The sequence below is a fragment of the Symphalangus syndactylus genome, chromosome 14 (genome assembly GCF_028878055.3).
Source record: "Symphalangus syndactylus isolate Jambi chromosome 14, NHGRI_mSymSyn1-v2.1_pri, whole genome shotgun sequence".
NCBI classification, from domain to species: Eukaryota; Metazoa; Chordata; class Mammalia; order Primates; family Hylobatidae; genus Symphalangus; species Symphalangus syndactylus.
The window spans coordinates 66243105-66262196 of NC_072436.2; the positions used below are offsets into that span (position 1 = coordinate 66243105).

General features: G+C 57.9%; 1 protein-coding gene and 1 long non-coding RNA gene across 2 annotated transcripts in view; one reads left to right on the top strand and one right to left on the bottom strand.

Moving 5' to 3' along the window:
• Nucleotides 1–590: 590 nt before the first annotated feature.
• LOC134732368 (uncharacterized) lies at nucleotides 591–10176 on the bottom strand. Its single transcript, XR_010115461.1, has 3 exons — nucleotides 9808–10176; nucleotides 1141–1239; nucleotides 591–914 (listed from the first exon to the last, which is right to left on the bottom strand). It is a non-coding gene; the product is annotated as an uncharacterized lncRNA (long non-coding RNA).
• A 93-nt stretch (nucleotides 10177–10269) lies between these two features.
• Nucleotides 10270–19092, top strand: part of MYO15A (myosin XVA) — a 60922-nt gene continuing 52099 nt past the window's right edge. Inside the window, exons 1-6 of the mRNA XM_055241588.2 lie at nucleotides 10270–13915; nucleotides 15987–16069; nucleotides 16672–16735; nucleotides 17847–17956; nucleotides 18290–18364; nucleotides 18574–18668. Of these exons, the coding sequence (XP_055097563.1) occupies nucleotides 10328–13915; nucleotides 15987–16069; nucleotides 16672–16735; nucleotides 17847–17956; nucleotides 18290–18364; nucleotides 18574–18668 (4015 nt within the window). The 5' untranslated portion in view covers nucleotides 10270–10327. The remainder of the gene's footprint in view (nucleotides 13916–15986; nucleotides 16070–16671; nucleotides 16736–17846; nucleotides 17957–18289; nucleotides 18365–18573; nucleotides 18669–19092) is intronic.

Genomic DNA, 19092 nt, shown 5'->3' on the forward strand with positions numbered 1-19092 from the left:
GCCAGGAGGGGTAGAGTTCCCGAGGGCCTCAGGTCCCGCTGGAGTGTGGAGCAGGCCCATGCTCAGCTCTCCAGGCTGTTCGTGGCTCCCGTGTCAGCTGTTCACTCCTTTCCAGAGACAAAACAGGAATAATAGACATCATTAAATATACATGGGGCTCCAGGCGGTCGGCGTGGTGGGCTGGGCCTCCCTTCCCCATAACACTGAGCTGCTCTGCTGGGCCAACCGTGCTCCTGGGCCAGCCAGAGGACCCCCATGAGGTGGCATGCAGGCAGGGAGCAAGCCACGGGACCCAGGTAAGGAGACCTTAGCCTAGAGTCCTTGGGGTCTGTCACTGGCCACCCTCGCATCCCAGGCTGCAGGGGTGATAAGGGAAGGGGCAGCAGCAGAGCTGGGGCCTCGCCCCTAACTCACCTTGAGGCCCTTCTCTGCCTCACTTTGTTCATCTGTGAGGGGTGTGATGCCCATGCAGTCCCCTCCTGGTGATGGTGGGATACCAAGACAGGCAGGGCCTCCGTGGCTTACCTCGGCCCCTCTCCTGACTGCCCTGATGCCTGGCCATGAGGCCCTAGGTGAGGGTTTCTGCCTGGCTGGTGACCATTCCCACTTCCACTTTACAGGTAGGGGCTCTGGGCCCAGGGTGAGGTAGGGAAGGCCTTGAGTTCACAGGGTGTCAGGGTGAGTCCAGACCTTGGATTAGATCCAGGCCTGTTCTGTCCCCAAGGCTGGCTGGCAAAGGGTGGGAAATGAGGCCAGAGGTTGGGGGGTCCTCAGGCAGTAAGGGCTCAGGTGAGAGGCTCCAGCCACTGGGCCGCATGTTCCTCACCGTGGACGGGCTTGTTCCTGGGCTAGGTCTGTGTGCGTGTGGATCAGGGCAGGCACTGCGGCTCTGTTATGTCCTGGGCTTTCTGGATCTGTGGTCAGGATGGTTGTACAGTCTACATTTGCTTGTGAGAGAGCAAGCGAGGGATCCTGCAGCTGTGTATGTCCAGGCCAGTGTGAAGTGGCAGCTCGTGGTGCCCTTAGGGCTGGGGAAGCTCCCTAAGACCCCCCAAAGGTCTCTGACCCTCCCACCCCCACACCTGGGTAAGCTCCAGGCTTGGGCCTCACCCTGTCAGCCACCTTGTTCTCATCACTCACCCTCCCTGATGATCACAGGCAGGGGTCTGCACCCTCACTCAGGCCCATGCCCAGGCAGCAGAGTTGCATTCATCTCCCAGCTGGCATCCTTGCAGCCTCCTGGGGGTAGTATGGCCTGCAGCTTTAGAAGACTCAGGTACATAGGAGCCAAAGACATGAATATTCGTCTGTCTATCCCACACCTGTGTATTCACTTATTCTCCATCTTTCTTCCTCTCCAGCTTAGATTCCAGTTTCTCATTTCGGAACCCTCCTTTGGCAAGAAAGCCGAGTCGAGACCCTCTCCTTCCCACTCTGTCCCTCTCCTAGACAGCTCACCTGACCTCCAGCTTCCATCTCGCCAGACCTGGGTCCGAGCAGCCTTTTTGACTCTCCACTGCACTGTCCTGTAGCCATCCCAAGCCCACCGTGTCCCAGACCAAACATGGCATTCCCATACCCCCTGGCCTCACCTCAGAGACACTCCCCGCACCCCCCAGCTGCACCAAGCCAACCCCAAGTCTACTTGGCTCCACCCTCATCCCAGCCCCATCTAGCCTCTTGACCAGGGCCAGCCTGTTTCACCTCATCCTGAATATGTCCACTGTACTCCATCACAGCATACTCCCAGCTGCATCATTGTCCCCCTCCATTCTTTTCTACATGGTGGCCCGAGCTTCTTTTTATACTATTTTCTAAGAAGCCGTGTGAGGCAGTGGTTGAGACTGTGGACAGTCTGAAGCCAGACTGCCCAGGCTCAACTCCACCTTCAAGCTGTGTCACTCACATAACCTCTCTGGGCCCATGTCCTCATCTGTAAAGTGGGAAGAGTAATCACACCGACTTCAGGAGGTTGTAGTGAGAGTTGAGCTCTGTGTGGCCTGGCTGTTCTGAGCACAGGGCTTGCAGTCAGGGACACAGGCCCCACGGCTTCCTCACTGTGGGCTCTCGGCTGAGAGATCTAACCTCTCTAAGATCAAGCCCTTCATCTATGTGAGAATCTAGTGAGATATTCCAGAAAAGCATTTAGTACCAAGCCTGGCACATAGTAAACATCTGGAAATGCGGAACAGTGACCAAAGTCCCATCCCTTCCACGCCCATTGGGCTAGTCCCTGCCTGCCACCCTGGCCACCTCTCATTTCACATGCCCTCAATCACTCTGCTCCAGCCATAGGACTGTCCTTGAAGCCCCTCTTTCCACCTGGCCTTTGCACATGCTGTTCCACCTGCCAGGAATACTGTTCCTTCTTCCATGTTATAAGCTCCCTCTTATCCTTCAGATCTTGGTTCAGGGTTGCCTTGTCAGGAGAATCTTCCTGGACCTCCAGTGCAGTGTTTGGGCATCTGGGGGTCATGCCCTGACCTTCACAGCTCTTCTTGTTGATGTGACTCTTTGCTTAAAGTCTGCATCCAGGATGGGCACGGTGGCTCATACCTGTAATCCCAACACTTTGGGAGGCTGAGGCAAGAATATTGCCTGGGGGCAAGGAGTTCAAGACCATCCTGGGCAACACAGTAGGACCCTGTCTTTACAAAAAAACAAAAAAACATTAGCCAGGTGTGGTAGCATACACCTGTAGTCTCAGCTGCTTGCGCAGCTGAGGTGGGAGGATTGCTTGAGCCTGGGAGCTTGAGGCTGCAGTGAGCTGTCATTATGTTACTGCACTCCAGCCTAAGTGATGGAACGAGACCCTGTCTCAAAAGAAAAAAAAAAAAAAAAACAAAGTCTGTGTCCCCTACAACACAGGGAGCTCCATGAGAGCAGAGATCACGTCTGGTTCCACTCAATTCTGCGAACCCCAAGTGCCCTGCACCGTGCTTGGCACATAACAGATGCACAACTAATGCACAAGTAATATTTAAGGAATGAATGAATGAGAGACTTGCTCCCTGACACCCGATCTGTGCCTGCACAGAGGGTGGGGACCCTGAGAGGAAGGCAGGACCTGGAACCTACCAGAGAAGGGGCAGCCTCAGCTGACTACTAGCCTGAGGTCAAGGCTAGGACCCAGAGACCAGGAGGGGTCAGGTGGGCAGGACTTGCTGCCAGCAGTCACCCAGACCTCCTCACTCAGAGCAGATAGGCAGCAGCCTGTAGCAACAATGTTGGCAGTCATAACAACAGCTGCTTGCCCAGGCCAGCCACTGTGCCCGGTTCTGTGCTATCTCATGTAATGCCCAGGTCAGCCCTGGTAGGGGAGGCATCTACACTCACAGATGAGGAGACTCCAACGCTGAGGCTGCATGACTTGCTATGGGTCAGATCCAGGAGAGGAATGAGACCTGACCCAGAGCTCTGAGCCACTGGGCTCCAATCCCCTGGGCTAGAGATGGGCTTGCCTCTCTAAGAGGCAGGTTCTTCATCTGGACAATGTGGCTTTGCAGTGGAAAGATGCCTGCCTGAGGGTTTGAGGCAGGACTTGGGCAAGCCCACTAGAGAATGGTGGCCTCTCAGCCCTTCTTCTGGACAGACAGACAAGGCTTCCCTACTTGGGGCAGACAGAACGTATGGCTCTGGGAGGTGCTCTTGGGCCTGAAGGGCCAGCCCTGCCCTGCTTCTCCCTATCAAGTCTCTGACCTCTCTCTGCCTCACTTTCAACAAATGTAACAAATGTTACATGGCGCCGGGGTGGAGATGGGGTTGGACCTATGACATCTCAGGTCCCTGACATTCTTCCTGAGAGCCCCTCTAAAGTGGTGTTTCCACTCAGTCTCCAATCCCTTTTTTTTCCATTTTCTCATTTACACTTTTTTGGGCGGTGGGTGGGGACAGGGTCTCGCACCGTCACCCAGGCTGGATTGCAGTGGTGCGATCTCGGCTCACTGCAACCTCCACATCCTGAGTTCAAGTGATTCTTCTGCCTCAGCCACCACACTGTGCACACCTGTAGCTGGGATTACAGGTGTGCACCACCATGTTCGGCTGATTTTTATATTTTTAGTAGAGACAGGGTTTTGCCATATTGTCTGGGCTGGTCTTGAACTCCTAGCTTCGAGTGATCCACCTGCCTCTGCCTCCTGAAGTGCTGGGACTACAGGTGTGAGCCAGCATGCCTGGCCCACATTTACACTTTTAAATGTTACATTTTATTTGGTTTTTGACTCAGAAATGCATTCATATGGATCAAAAATCAAACTAATATAACTAATATAGAAAGATTTACAGTGAGATAACTATTCTCATTAATTTCTTGTGTATCTTTTCTGTATTTCTTTTTTTTTTTTTTTTTTGAAACGGAGTCTCACTCTGTCGCCTGGACCAGAGTGCAGTGGCATGATCTCAGCTCACTGCAGCCTCCGCCTCCCGGGTTCAAGAAATTCTCCTGCCTCAGCCTCCCAAGTAGCTGGGACTACAGGCGCACGCTGCTACGCCCAGCTAATTTTTTTGTATTTTAGTAGAGATGGGGTTTCACCGTGTTGCCCAGGCTGGTCTCGAACTCCTGAGCTCAGGCAATCAGCCCGCCTCGGCCTCCCAAAGTGCTAGGATTACAGGTGTGAGCCACCACACCTGGCGCTGTATTTCTTTTGTTTGTTTTGATACAGAATCTTGCTCTGTGTCAGAGGCTGGAGTGCAGTGGCATGATCACGGCTCACTGCAGCCTCAAAATCCTGGCTCAAGCGATCCTCCCACTTCAGCCTCCTGAGTAGCTGGGCCTACAGGTGCTTGCCACCTGTAATTTTTCGGTTTGTTATCTAGGGACAGGGTCTCGTTATACTGCCTAGGCTAGTTTCAAACTCCTGGGCTCCTCCCATCTCAGCCTCTCAAAGTGCCCAGGCATGAGCCACTGCTCCTGGCTGCAGTATTTCTAATATGGAAATAAAAAAGCAAATACAAGCTGAGCATGGTGGCTCACGCCTATAATCCCAGCACTTTGGGAGGATGAGGTGGGCAGATCACTTGAGGCCAGGAGTTCAAGACCAGCCCGGCCAACGTGGCAAAACCCTGTCTCTACTAAAAATACAAAAATTAGTCAGGCATGGTGGTGCATGCCTGTAAGTCCAGCTACTCAGGAAGCTGAGGCCTAGGAGGTGGAGGTTGCAGTGAGCTGAGATCGCACCACTGCTCTCCAGCCCGGTTGACGGGGTGAGACTGTCTCAAAAAAAAAAAAAAAAGCAAACATAAGAATACAAACTTATATTCTTACCACCTCCCCTGACACACACACACACACACACACACACACACACACACACACACACACATTCTCTTCCTACATAAAGGCCTCAGTAAACACTGTAGTCAACAGGCTGTTCTGCAGCCTGCTTCCTGCACTAGCAGGTCCTGGAGATCACTCCCTATCAGGACACAGAGATCGTCCACATTCCTTGTTATAGCTGTGCTGTGTTCCATCCTGGAATGCACTGTGGTGTACTGCAGCAACGAGCAGCTCTGTTTGTGTGTCCTTACCCATAAGGACGTGTAAGAGAGATCCCCAGGTGTGGATTACTTGCGTCTTTCTTTCCCTCCCTCCTTCTTGCCCTTTTTCTTTTTTAAAACAATCAATATATAATCTGCACTCCATACAATTCACCCATCAAAGTGTACAATGCTGTGGTTTTAGTATGCTCACAAGTGGGCCCGCCTTGTGACCACCACATTCCTGTCTTTTTATTTTTTATTTTTTTATTTTTTTGAGATGGAGTTTTTGCTCTTGTCACCCGGGCTGGAGTGCAATGGCTTCATCTTGGCTCACTGCAACCTCCACCTCCCAGGTTCAAGTGATTCTCCTGCCTCAGCCTCCTGAGTAGCTGCGATTACAGGCATGCACCACCACACCCAGCTAATTTTTGTATTTTTAGTAGAAATGAGGTTTCACCATGTTGGTCAGGCTGGTCTCGAACTCTTGACCTCATATGATCCACCCGCCTTGGCCTCCCAAAGTGCTAGGATTACAGGCATGAGCCACTGCACCTGGCCCTGGTCCTGTCTTTCTTGAAACCTCTTCCATCAGGTGTAACTTCCCTCGCCCCTGCCACTGTACTGGGACCATTCTTGTCACAGTCACCCCTGGAGCTCTAAGGAGCTGCATCCATTAGTCAGCTCTCCATTCTCAACTAACATGCCCATCTGTCATAGCAGTCCCATCTGTCATAGCAGTCCCACCCTCCTGCACAGCCCCCAGGACCCCACTCCCTCCTGGGCCTCCACCTCCTCCTCTGGCTGGCTTCGTGGTGCTCACTCACTGCCTCCTTGGCTCCTAAGCACTGCAGCCCTGCGGCTCATTCTGTGGCCTCTCTTCCCTCTATACTCATTCCCTGGTGTCATCCTCCAGAGCTGTAGCTTCAATGCCATCTAGATGCCAATGACTCCCTAACTGATGTCACCAGCCCTGATGGCTGTGATGGCCCCCCAGCAGTGCCCAGTGCCCAGAGCTGGATCCTGGTCCCTACCTCCTCAATTTGCTCTGCCTGCAGCCTTCCTCATCCTGGCCAATGACCTGACGGCCTCTCCCTTCTCCCTGATGTTCAGTAAGGAAACTTGGGAGCCATTCCTGCACCCTGCCCCATCCCCATCATCAAATCCTGTCAGTCCTACCTGCCACATGTCCCCAACATCCTACCACTTCTCCACACTTTAACCGCTGGCAGCCTGGTGCAGGAGGACCTCCATGGAAGCTTCCATGCTGGCCTCCCTGCCTTCACCCTCACTCCTGCAGCCGCTTCTCCCATAGCAGTAGAGGCTCCTATCAAGACTGAGGTCGAGGCTAGGCTTGGTGGCTCACGGATATAATCCCAAGACTTTGGGAGGTTGAGGCAGGCAGATCACCTGAGGTCAGGAGTTCGAAACCAGCCTGGCCAACATGGTGAAACCCTGTCTCTACTAAAAATACAAAATTAGCCAGGCGTGGTGGTGTGCGCCTATAATCCCAGTTTCTTGGGAAGCTGAGGCAGGAGAATTGCTTAAACCTGGGAGGCAGAGGTTGCTGTGAGCCAAGATCGCACCATCGCACTCCAGCCTGAGCAACACAGTGAGACTCTGTCTCAACAACAACAACAACAACAAAGACTGAGGTCGAATTCCATCCCTTCTCTGCCAAAACCCTCCTCCCATGGCTTGTGCCTCACTGGCAGTCAAAGCCAAGCCCTCATTGTGGCCCACAGGCCCTGCATGTGTGCCCCTGAACTCTGATGTCACCACCCAGTGCACCCCCACTACCCTCCAGCTACCTGGCCTGGCTGCTCCTCCACCTGCTTGGGACTGTGCACTGCCCACAGGTTCTCTCGACGGCCCCATAGCCACTAGGCCTTCCCTGACTTCCTGTTTAATGTCACACCCCCACTTCTTGCTGTCCCTTCCACAGCACTTATGCCCCATTATCTGTTACTGATTTTCCATGCTTATTGGCTTTCCCTCCACCCACATATGGTAACTGCATGAGGGCAGGGTTTTTCTCTGTTTTGTTCACAGCTGTGTCCCAGCACTTAGATGGTGCCTAGCATGCAGCACACTTCCACAGAGGCTTTTGAATGAATGGGTGAGTGAGTAAATGCTGGCTACAGGACCCTTAGGGAAAGGGGCCAGGCTGACTGAGGAATCCAGGTTGGGGTAGCGGTGCGCAAGCACTGGAGAGGCCTTGGTGCCTGTTGGAGGCCCAGCTGGGCTCTGGTTTGCCCAGTGGCTTGGTCAGGGCCCTCCCCCTCCAGTCAGGAGCAAGTTCTGGGGTGAACACGACTATGCTCCTGGCTCTGCCCAGTGTCCTAAGCCACTCTAAACCCAGTGACGACCCAGGAGCTCAGTGGGCAAGAGGGCCTAGTAAGGGAGGTAGCTCTGGACCTGGCCAAGCCTGGGTTCTACCTTCCCAAGCCAGGTGGCCTCGAGCAAGTCCCTTCACCTTTTGAGTATGAGTTTCCTCATCTGGAGAATGGATATACTAATAGCTCATATCTCACAAACCTGCTGTGAGAGTCCCATGAGACCACTGTGCAACACACCTGACTGGGGCCTCACTCCAGAAACTGGCTCCAAGAGGAGCTGGGGCAGGTGTTGATATCTCCAGGCTCAGAAAGAATGTCTCGGCTGGGCGCCGTGGTCACATCTGTAATCTCAGCACTTTGGGAGGCCAAGGTTGGTGGATCTCCTGAGATCAGGAGTTCGAGACCATCCCGGCCAACATGGTAAAACCTGTCTCTACTAAAAATACAAAAATTGGCCAGGCATGGTGGCACATGCCTGTAATCCAAGATATTTGGGAGACTGAGGCACAAGAATTGCTTGAACCCAGGAGGCGGAGGTTGCAGTGAGCTGAGATTGCACCACTGCCCTCCAGCCTGGGCAACAGAGCGAAGCTCTGTCTCAAAAAAAAAAAGAAAGAAAGAAAGAAAGAAGGAACATCGCCCCTGTCCTTCATTTTTCCTCAAGCGGGCAAGAGCCACTGCCCAAAAACAGAAGGGAGAGTGGGCAGCCCCTCAAACTCCTGCTCTGCAGGAGGCCCACTTCCTGCACGTATCCCCTAACTCGCTCCAAAAGCCCTCCATCCAATTTCTCTGGTTTCCATCAAGCCCCACTCCCCATCCCTGTGAAACTGCCTGCACCAGGCACCAACCGCCCCTGGCGCAACTCCTCTGAGTGGCTGGGCACTGACTGGCTCCAGGTGAATCTTGGGGAGGAGGAGCAGGAAGAAGAGGAAAGTGAAGAGCAAGAGAAAGTGAGCAGGGGGAAGAGGCAGACAGAGAGGGGGAGACCTCACCTGCTGCATGGTCCCCTCTCTGCTCCTGCCACTTGCCTGGGAAGGCCTAACCCTGTCCCTGTTTCACAGCTGAGCAGTTTGAGGCTCTGAAGCCACTGATCTGAGGGCGTGGAGCTGGCAAGTGGCAGAACCAGGGCCAGAACCTTGCTGCTCTTGGGTCTCCTATGCTAAACCTTAAACAACCAAGAATTAGCTCTGGGACCAAAAGACTGAACCAGAGTTCAGTGAGTAGGGAGCTTGATGTTAACTGAGGTCCATCTTGAGGAGGAAGAGGAGGAGGAGAGCTGGTTCTGAGACTTCAGGTCTGAGAGCTGCCACTCCCCACCCCCGCTGGCCTGCCCAGTTTTTCCCACTCCCTACCTCTTTTAGTGCAGGTTCTCAAAAGTGAGTTAGACTGGCCACCAACCAGACTTTGGACATGCAGCCTTAGGTCAGGCCATATGAAGCAATCAGCTATGCCCAGAGAAGGCAGGAACCACATGGCCACAGCCTACTCAGCCAGGGCAGAAAGTAAAAGGAGAGGACAGGGCTAGGCAGGGACCCCAGAAAGGAGCCAGCAGGAGGCATCTCCAGTTACCCAGCAGCTCCATCAGGTCTTGCTTCCTTTTGGTGAAGGAAACAGGGCATAGCTTATCACTCCCATTCTTCAGAGGAAACTGAGGCCCAGAGAGGACAAGGACTTTCCTGGACCCACACAGCCAGTCAGTGACAGAGCCTAGGGTCAGAGCCAGGCCTGACCCACCCTCCATTTCTGCCTCTCTACACCTGCCCCCCTCCCAACACACACACACACACACACACACACACACACACACACACACGTGGAGTTCCACTGAAACACCCCTCCTTGCCCTGCCTTCTGAGCCGGCAGCCTGGCTCCCCAACCCATGTATTATTCAGCTCCTGAGAGCCAGCCAGCTCCCATTACACTGACCGCAGCCCAGCACCTGCTCTGCCCATTCCCCTCCTCCCTTGCCTAGGACCTAGAGGGTTCAAACCTCTCCAAGATGACTTGGTGGGCTTTGACCATCCCACCCTGGGCCCCACTTCTGGCCCAGTGCAGGTGTGCTGGTGACTTAGGGCAGGTGGCATTCCATCTCTGTGGCTCAATGTCTTCCTCTGTGAAGCTGAAGTGACCCAAGGGCTCCCTTCATGGGGTTGAGCCAGCTGTGGCCCAGGGAGGGCCTAACCAGGATGAGCACTGATGTTGCCATGACGACTCCGAGGACAGAATGTTTCCCCCAGCACAGGCCTCACAGGCAGGCTTCCCCATTCCGGTAAACAACACCCACGCACTTTCCACTACTGCTCTAGGGTGAAACCCAAGGCGCTCTAAAGGAGATGAATTATGGATCCGCCCTCCCGGAATCCTGACTCGGCCCTCCCCACGCCACCCGGGGCCAGTCCGGTCTGCTCCCAGCCCGAGGAGGCCGCGTGTCCAGCCGCGGGCAGGAGACCGAGCAGGTCCCTGTGTCCCGTGACACCGGCCCCAGGCCCGGTAGAGAGCAGGCAGCCACCATGGCGAAGGAGGAAGATGAGGAGAAGAAAGCCAAGAAAGGGAAGAAAGGGAAGAAGGCACCGGAGCCGGAGAAGCCCAAGCGGAGCCTGAAGGGGACGTCGCGGCTGTTCATGGGCTTCCGCGACCGCGCACCCAAGATCTCCAAGAAGGGCCAGTTCCGCAGCGCCTCGGCCTTCTTCTGGGGCCTCCACACCGGCCCCCAGAAGACCAAGCGCAAGAAGAAGGCCCGCACTGTGCTCAAGTCCACGTCGAAGCTCATGACGCAGATGCGCATGGGCAAGAAGAAGCGGGCGATGAAGGGCAAGAAGCCGTCCTTCATGGTGATCCGCTTCCCAGGCCGCCGTGGCTACGGCCGCCTGCGGCCGCGCGCCCGGTCGCTCAGCAAGGCGTCCACGGCCATCAACTGGCTCACAAAAAAGTTCCTCCTCAAGAAGGCCGAGGAGTCGGGCAGCGAACAGGCCACAGTGGACGCCTGGCTGCAGCGCTCGAGCTCCCGCATGGGCTCCCGCAAACTCTCCTTCCCGTCGGGTGCCGAGATCCTGCGGCCCGGGGGCCGGCTCCGGAGGTTCCCCCGCAGCCACAGCATCTACGCGTCAGGCGAGCCCCTGGGCTTCCTGCCCTTCGAGGACGAGGCCCCGTTCCATCACTCGGGCTCCCGCAAGTCGCTGTACGGGCTTGAGGGCTTCCAAGACCTGGGCGAGTATTATGATTATCACCGCGACGGCGATGACTACTACGACAGGCAGTCACTCCACAGCTACCAGGAGCAGGAACCCTACCTGGCGGGCCTCGGCCCCTACAGCCCGGCCTGGCCACCCTACAGCGACCACTACTACGGGTACCCACCCGAGGACCCCTACGACTACTACCACCCCGACTATTACAGTGGCCCCTTTGATCCGGGGTACACCTACGGCTACGGCTACGACGATTACGAACCCCCATATGCGCCCCCGTCGGGGTACGCGTCTCCTTACAGCTACCATGATGGGTACGAGGGCAAGGCGCACCCATATGGCTACTACCTGGATCCCTATGCGCCATACGACGCGCCATACCCACCCTATGACCTCCCGTACCACACTACCTACGATGTACCCTACTTTGATCCCTACGGGGTCCCCTACACCGTCCCCTATGCCGAAGGCGTCTATGGCGGTGGGGATGAGGCCATCTATCCCCCAGAGGTGCCCTATTTTTACCCGGAGGAGTCGGCCTCGGCCTTTGTGTACCCCTGGGTACCACCGCCCATCCCGTCGCCCCACAACCCGTATGCCCACGCCATGGATGACATCGCCGAGCTGGAGGAGCCAGAGGACGCGGGCGGGGAGCGTCAGGGGACCTCCTTCCGCCTGCCCAGCGCCGCCTTCTTCGAGCAGCAAGGCATAGATAAGCCCGCCAGGTCCAAGCTGTCCCTCATCCGCAAGTTCCGCCTCTTCCCGCGACCCCAGGTGAAGCTGTTTGGGAAGGAGAAGCTGGAGGTGCCCCTGCCACCCTCTCTGGACATTCCTCTACCCTTGGGGGATGTGGACGAAGAAGAGGACGAGGAGGAGCTGCCCCCGGTGTCCGCTGTGCCCTACGGCCACCCTTTCTGGGGCTTCCTCACGCCGCGCCAGCGCAACCTCCAGCGCGCGCTATCGGCCTTCGGCGCCCACCGGGGCCTGGGCTTCGGCCCGGAGTTTGGCCGCCCAGCGCCTCGCCCTGCCACCTCGCTGGCGCGGTTCCTCAAGAAGACGCTGTCGGAGAAGCCCATCCCGCGGCTCAGAGGCAGCCAGAAGGCCCGGGCGGGCGGCCCTGCGGTCAGGGAGGCGGCCTACAAACGCTTCGGTTACAAGCTGGCTGGCATGGACCCCGAGAAGCCCTGCACGCCCATCGTGCTGAGGAGGGCCCAGCCGCGCGCTCGCAGCAGCAACGACGCGCGCCGCCCGCCCGCGCCACAGCCCGCGCCCAGGACCCTCTCCCACTGGAGCACGCTCCTGTCTCCGCCTGTGCCCCCGCGACCCCCCAGCCCCGGGCCCCCCCCCGCGCCGCCGTTCTCTCCGGCGCTCTCGGGCCTGCCCCGGCCGGCCTCGCCCTATGGCTCCCTCCGCCGCCACCCGCCGCTCTGGGCCGCCCCAGCACACGTGCCCCTGGAGCCGCAGGCCAGCTGGTGGGCCTTCGTGGAGCCCCCTGCCGTGAGTCCGGAGGTGCCCCCCGACCTACTTGCCTTCCCCGGGCCCCGACGCTCGTTCAGGGGCTCCCGCCGGAGAGGGCCAGCCTTCGGCTTCCCCGGGGCCTCCCCACGGGCGTCGCGGAGGCGAGCCTGGTCACCCCTGGCATCGCCCCATCCCTCGCGGAGGAGCCCGCCGGGCCTCGACTACTTCTCACCCTTGGCGCCCCCGTCGCCTCAGCTGTCCTTGCGCACGGGCCCCTTCCAGCCGCCCTTCCCGCCCCCCGCCTGCCGGCCCCGCTCGCTGCAAGAGTCCGCAGCCCCACGCCGAGCCGCTGGGCGCCTGGGCCCACCCGGCTCTCCGCTGTCGGGCTCACCCAGGCCGCCCTCACCGCCCCCGGGGCTGGGCCACAGCCGGCGGCGCGGCTCCCTGAACCTGCCCTCGCGCCTCCCGCACACGTGGCGGCGCCTCAGCGAGCCGCCCACTCGGGCTGTGAAGCCGCGAGTGCACCCGCCCTTCCACCGACCGCCCAGGGCTGGGGCCTGGCGGGCGCCCCTGGAACACCGGGAGAGCCCACGAGAACCCGAGGACTCAGAGACGCTCTGGACCGTGCCCCCACTGGCCCCCAGCTGGGACGTGGACATGCCTCCCACCCAACGCCCACCCTTCCCCTGGCCAGGAGGTGCAGGCAGCCGCGGAGGCTTTTCCAGGCCACCCCCTGTGCCGGAAAACCCCTTTCTCCAGCTCCTGGGCCCTGTGCCATCACCCACCCTCCAGCCTGAGGATCCAGCTGCTGATATGACCAGGGTCTTCCTGGGCAGACACCATGAGCCGGGGCCTGGACAGCTCACCAAATCAGCTGGCCCAACCTCTGAAAAGCCTGAAGAAGAGGCCACCCTGGGGGACTCCCAGCTGCCAGCAGAGACCAAGCGTCCAACCCCAACACCTCCCAAGGATGTCACCCCCCCCAAGGATGCCCTCCCAGAGCAAAAGACATTAAGGCCCAGCCTCTCATACCCACTGGCTGCGTGTGACCAGACCAGGGCCACATGGCCACCATGGCACCGCTGGGGGACACTGCCCAAAGCCGCAGCCCCCTTGGCGCCCATCAGGGCCCCAGAGCCCCTGCCCAAGGGAGGTGAGCGGCGCCGGGCAGTCCCTGGGCGTTTTGCTGTGGTCATGCCTCGTGTGCAGAAGCTGAGCTCTTTCCAGCGAGTTGGGCCTGCAACCCTGAAGCCTCGAGTCCAGCCAACCCAGGACCCCAAGCTGAGAGCCTGTAGTCTTCGCTGGTCCTGCCTCTGGCTTCGGGCAGATGCCTGTGGACCCTGGCCACGAGTACACACCCATCCCCAGTCCTGCCACCTGGGCCCTGGAGCCGCCTGCCTGTCCCTTAGGGGCTCCTGGGAGGAGGTTGGCCCCCTAAGCTGGCGGAACAAGGTATGGAGGCACAGATTACAGGGAGGGTTTGAGGGTTCTGGCCTAGGAAACAGGGCAAGAGAGACAGACTGAGGAGCCCTGTGCAACCTTGGAGAGAGGCTGCTTGCTGGGGCCTCAGTCTCTGAGTCTGTAAGTTGGGGAGAACAGCCTGGACCTCCCAGAACCTCTGGAGGGTTGAACAAGAGGATGCCCAGCACAGGCAGGCACAGGACAGAGACGTGGGAAACTGCTTCCAGGTCACTCTGGGGAAGGATCTTTGTTCGTATTCGGCTTGGGCCCTGGGCAGCCCTGCCCTGATCCAATCTGGATGACAGGTCTGGCCCCTAACTTCCTCTCAGAGATTTTGGCCAAGCCAGATGTGAAACTGCTGGACATGCCTATCCATCCCGTTCCACCGCACATCCAGGTCTGTGCGGTTCCTCCTGCCTCCTACTGACCCACCCCCAAATTAGAGCCTCCTCTTTCCTCAGGTTTTTTGCTGCCCTTTGAAGTCCCCTGGGCTGCAGGATTCTGGAGTAGGTCAGGGTGAGGGGCTCAGGATCCAAACTTCCAGACTCCTCATTGCACAGAGGGAAAACTGAACCAGGAGTCCTTCTGGAACCCCATGTGGGGTGCAGGGTAGGCAGCCCTTCGGAGGGGTGCCCAGCCCATGCCTGGCTGCCACATTCAAGGTGGAACTCGAGCCTGATGCTGGGTGGCCCTTGGCTGAGGTGCGTGGTCACTGGAGCCTCTCTCGGGATGCCGGGGTAGTGGGCGGGGCAAGCAGGGGCAGTGGGTGCGTCTCAGCCTCTGCAGACCGTGCCTGGCGGAGCAGGCAGCCAGCCGGGCCCAACAATGGCAACTGGGGCAGCCTGGCTGCTGGGGGGGCCCTGGCCCCGGCGGCGGGTACCCCGCGCTGTGTGGGCTGCAGCATTGCGGGAGCGGGGCGCAGGGCGCCTAGGGGTGAGGGGCAAGGATGCCTGGGCCCTCCTCACCCTGGAATACGTGAGTGGCTGAATTATTCAGGGTCTGCGGCTGCTGGCAAGCACGTGGGCAGATGGGTGGGCAGGAGGCCAGGGCCGAAAGGGTGATACCTGCTGTGCCCTACTTAGCAGTCCAGCGACAGGCATGCAGGGCTCCCTCCTGGTGTCCTCTTTCCTCGCCTGCTCAGGGTGCAGCTGGGATTGGAAAGGCTGAGGGTGTACACGTATGTGCTCCCAGTCATGTGGATCCTGTGCAGGCCTGCATGCCTGAGCATGTGTGCAAGTGTGTACCACGGCCAAATGACAAAAGCTAGTGTATGAGGTCTGAGCAGATGTGGCATCCCTGGGGGTCAGGGTTGTTTGCCCACCCTCTGCCCACGTGCACAGATGTGTGCACACAGAGGAGACCCTGCAGCCCAAAGGTGGCATCAGGACTTCCATTCGCCAGACCCTCAGGGTAGGGAGGGACCCAGCTGTGCGCCCAGATGTGTGTGCCAAGTGGACAGGTAGAGCATGTGCCCGCACACCGTGTGCCTCCAGCCAGGCCCCACAGGCCTGCGTATGTGCCCACAGGCCTACAGGAACACCTGTGTGCCTGGGAGTTGTATGAGTTGTAAATGCCATTGAGTGTGGGTGCATATGCAGGTGTCCACACATTTTCCCCGGGATGAGCATGGGGGTGTGGTGCTAAGACAGTCTCCATCTCTGCCCTCCTAGAGGCCCCATGCACCAGGTCACAAGTGTCCTTTGAGTTGTCACACAAGCCAACATGTGGGGTCTGCTGGTGCTGGAAGAGCTGCGGTGGGGAGGGAGCTAGCCCGTGCACCCATGTACCTGCACATGCCTTTGGTCACCCCCCAGGGAAGGACACTTGGGAGTTCATGGGAGCGCCTGCCTGGGCACTGAGGGCATGCGTGTGTCTCATGTGTGAGGGTCGCATGCAGGTTCTGGGGGCCACAGCATTCTGTAATGAGGAGACCTGCAGGACCCACCTGGCCTTGGGGTTCCCTCTCCAACAATGGTAGCAGGCCCCAGGTATGACCAAGCCAGGGGCCAGTGGGGGAGGGGGGTGCCCTTCAACCTGCAGACACAGCCTCTCTCTCACACAGATGCACTCCATCCGCAACCTGCCATCCATGCGGTTCCGTGAGCAGCACAGGGAGGATGGTGTGGAGGACATGACGCAGCTGGAGTGAGTGGGCAGGGCCGGCGGGGTCAGCAAGGGGTCACCATGGGGTCCCCACCCTCCCAGCCAGAGGGGCTCCTCCTGCAGTTGCCTCTCACCTCCCAGGACATTTTCAGAGCCTCAGTCATGAAGTGTCACAAAGACTAAATGTGGTGTGCTTTGTGAGTTAGATGGACTTTGGTTCAAATCCTAGCCCCACCACTCACCAGCTGGCAGATGTTGCACAAATCACTTTGTTTTTCTGCATCTCAGTTTCTCATCCACAAAATGGGAGTGGGATGGCTGTTGTGAGGATGCCAGCACATTGGAGGTACTCAAAACATGAGGGCTGTGTTGGTCAGCATCATTATCTAATCACGGTGAATACGTAAGAGTGTCCCCCAAACCCCCAATGAAGTAGATACAATGATTATCATACCCATTGGACAAATGAAGAAACAGGCACAGAACGGGGAAGTAATTTGCCCAAGGTCTCTTAGCTGGTAGGTGTCAGAAACAGGACTTGAATTCAGGCCTATCTGATCAAGGCACTGCACTGAGTTGGGGAGGGAGACCCATGCCAGAACCAGCCCTGGGGGCACTGACGGCTTCTCTCTGTGCCCTTCTAGAGACCTCCAGGAAACCACTGTGCTGTCCAACCTCAAGATTAGATTTGAACGGAACCTCATCTACGTAAGGCCTGGGGCTGGCCCTGCCCTGGGCCTAGGTCAGGAAGGCAGCTGCCTCCTGGGGCTGGGTGGGACGCACGGATTTCTCTTGTGGGCCCTAGCCCCTGTGGCCTCTGCCTAGAATGCCAGAGCCTAGAACTAAAATCTGAAGTCTTAAAACACAGTCTTAGAATGGTGGATGCCAGAGGCCCGGCACGGTGGCTTATGCCTGTAATCCCAGCACTTTGGGAGGCCGAGGCAGGCGGATCATGAGGTCAGGAGATCGAGACCATCCTGGCTAACACCGTGAAACCCCGTCACTACTAAAAATACAAAAAAAAAAAAAAATTAGCCAGGTGTAGGAGGTGCACGCCTGTAGTCCCAGCTACTTGGGAGGCTGAGGCAGGAGAATGGCATGAACCCCAGGAGGCAGAGCTTGCAGTGAGCGGAGATCGTGCCACTGCACTCCAGCCTGGGTGACAGAGCGAGACTCCGTCTCAAAAAAAAAAAAAAAGAAAAAAGAAAAAAAATGGTGGATGCCAGAGGCAGAAAGCTGGAGACAGAGAATCCAGAAATATGTGACACCCCCACCACCTGGGACCTGACAGATTGAACTTCAAGAGTCCTAGAATCCATAGACCTGGACCCCAGAGTGGGGTGGCCAGAGGGGTCGGAGGGGAGCCTCTGACCTGAGAATGACAGAATAGAGGGCCAGGGGCTCAGTGCCAGTGTGGAAGACAAGGACACCCAGAAGGGCTCTGGCCACATCAGGATCCCCTGAGTTCCCCAACTCCTCACTCTAGGCAGTGGAGGTTTGCCCTCAACAGGAGCCAAAAGTTCCTGGAGCCTGGGCCCAACCTTGAACAAATGAAGTAGGCAGGAGCCCACCCAGGATCATGGCTGTGGGGTTTTGCTCACTCCAGACTACTCTCAGCTCAGCCTGGTGCAGTGCCTGAGATTCCACTGCTAGAGCACACAGCCCAGCTAGCTGGTAGAGGGCTCTAGATGGGAATCCTGAGTCCAGGCAGCCAGATATGTGTCCAGATGGAAACGGAGCCAGGCTCCCAGCGTAGGGGAGGGAGGGTCATAGAGGTCTGCAAGGAGCCATGACACTGAGGCCACCGTCTGCCCAGCAGACATACATTGGGAGCATCCTGGTGTCGGTGAACCCATACCAAATGTTTGGAATCTATGGGCCGGAGCACGTGCAGCAGTACAACGGACGGGCCCTGGGAGAGAATCCCCCGTGAGTGCCTCAGGGGGGCTGCCCTGGGGTCTCTTGGGCCCCTCTTTCCCCTGCTCTGGGAGCCTGGAGCCCGGCTGCACCTCAGCCATGAGTCAGAGGTAATGGGGAAAGGCAGCCCACCTACTCAATCTGACAGTCTCTCCCCAGGCAGGGCCGCAGCTACAGGTTGGAGGCCACTGTGGTTCAGACCAGGACGGGGGTGGAAGCATTCCCCCAGCAGGGTGAGGGGTGGGCAGGGTTGGCTGTTTGGTGATTACAGATGCTCCCTGCCCAATCCCTGGGAGGTTTGGGAGCTTAGAGGCAGGGGCCAGCTCTAATGACCTGTCTCCCCAGGCACCTCTTTGCTATTGCAAATCTCGCCTTCGCCAAAATGCTCGATGCCAAACAGAACCAGTGCATAATCATCAGGTGAGTGGGCTGCCTTTATGTGGGGGATAAATGGGGGACCTTAGGTAGCAGGCCTGCATCTGGCCAGAACTGCTGTGGGACCTTGGAAGATTGCCTGGTACCTCTGGGTTGGCCCAGCGTACATATCCTCTTGCTTCATGATGGGAGTCAGGGTGCCCCAGAAGAGGCAGTGAAAGGTTGGAGCTCACTCTGCCCCTTTGCTCGGTTAGTGGAGAGAGCGGCTCTGGCAAAACTGAGGCCACCAAGCTGATTCTGCGCTACTTGGCCGCCGTGAACCAGAAACGGGATGTCATGCAGCAGGTGAGTCTACCTGTCTCCCCAGGACCCTAGGCTGAACACCCTTTGATAAGCACACCTCATGTACTCCCCAAGAGGCAAGGCTCCTTGGCCCACCAGGAAGATGAGGAGGCTGAGTTCCAGAAGGGGGCCTTGCCCAGGGCTGCTTTTTCTGCCACCTGTCCCAGGGGTGTGCCTGAGGGGTGAGAGTTCCTGCCTGCCTGTGTTTCTGTGGCAGCTCCTGGTTCCAGCCCTCCGGGTCCAGTTCAGAGTGGAGACCACATACGGAAGGGGAGTCCACATAGGGAACGGGAGTCCACATAGGGAAGGGGAGTCATCCCATCTCTCCCACCTGGCCTCACCTTCCTGGTCATGGCCCTGGGGCCGCCATATTCTCACACCCAGAAGCTATGCAGCCCCCAGCGGTCAAGAGGCAGGGCATGCGTGAGTGT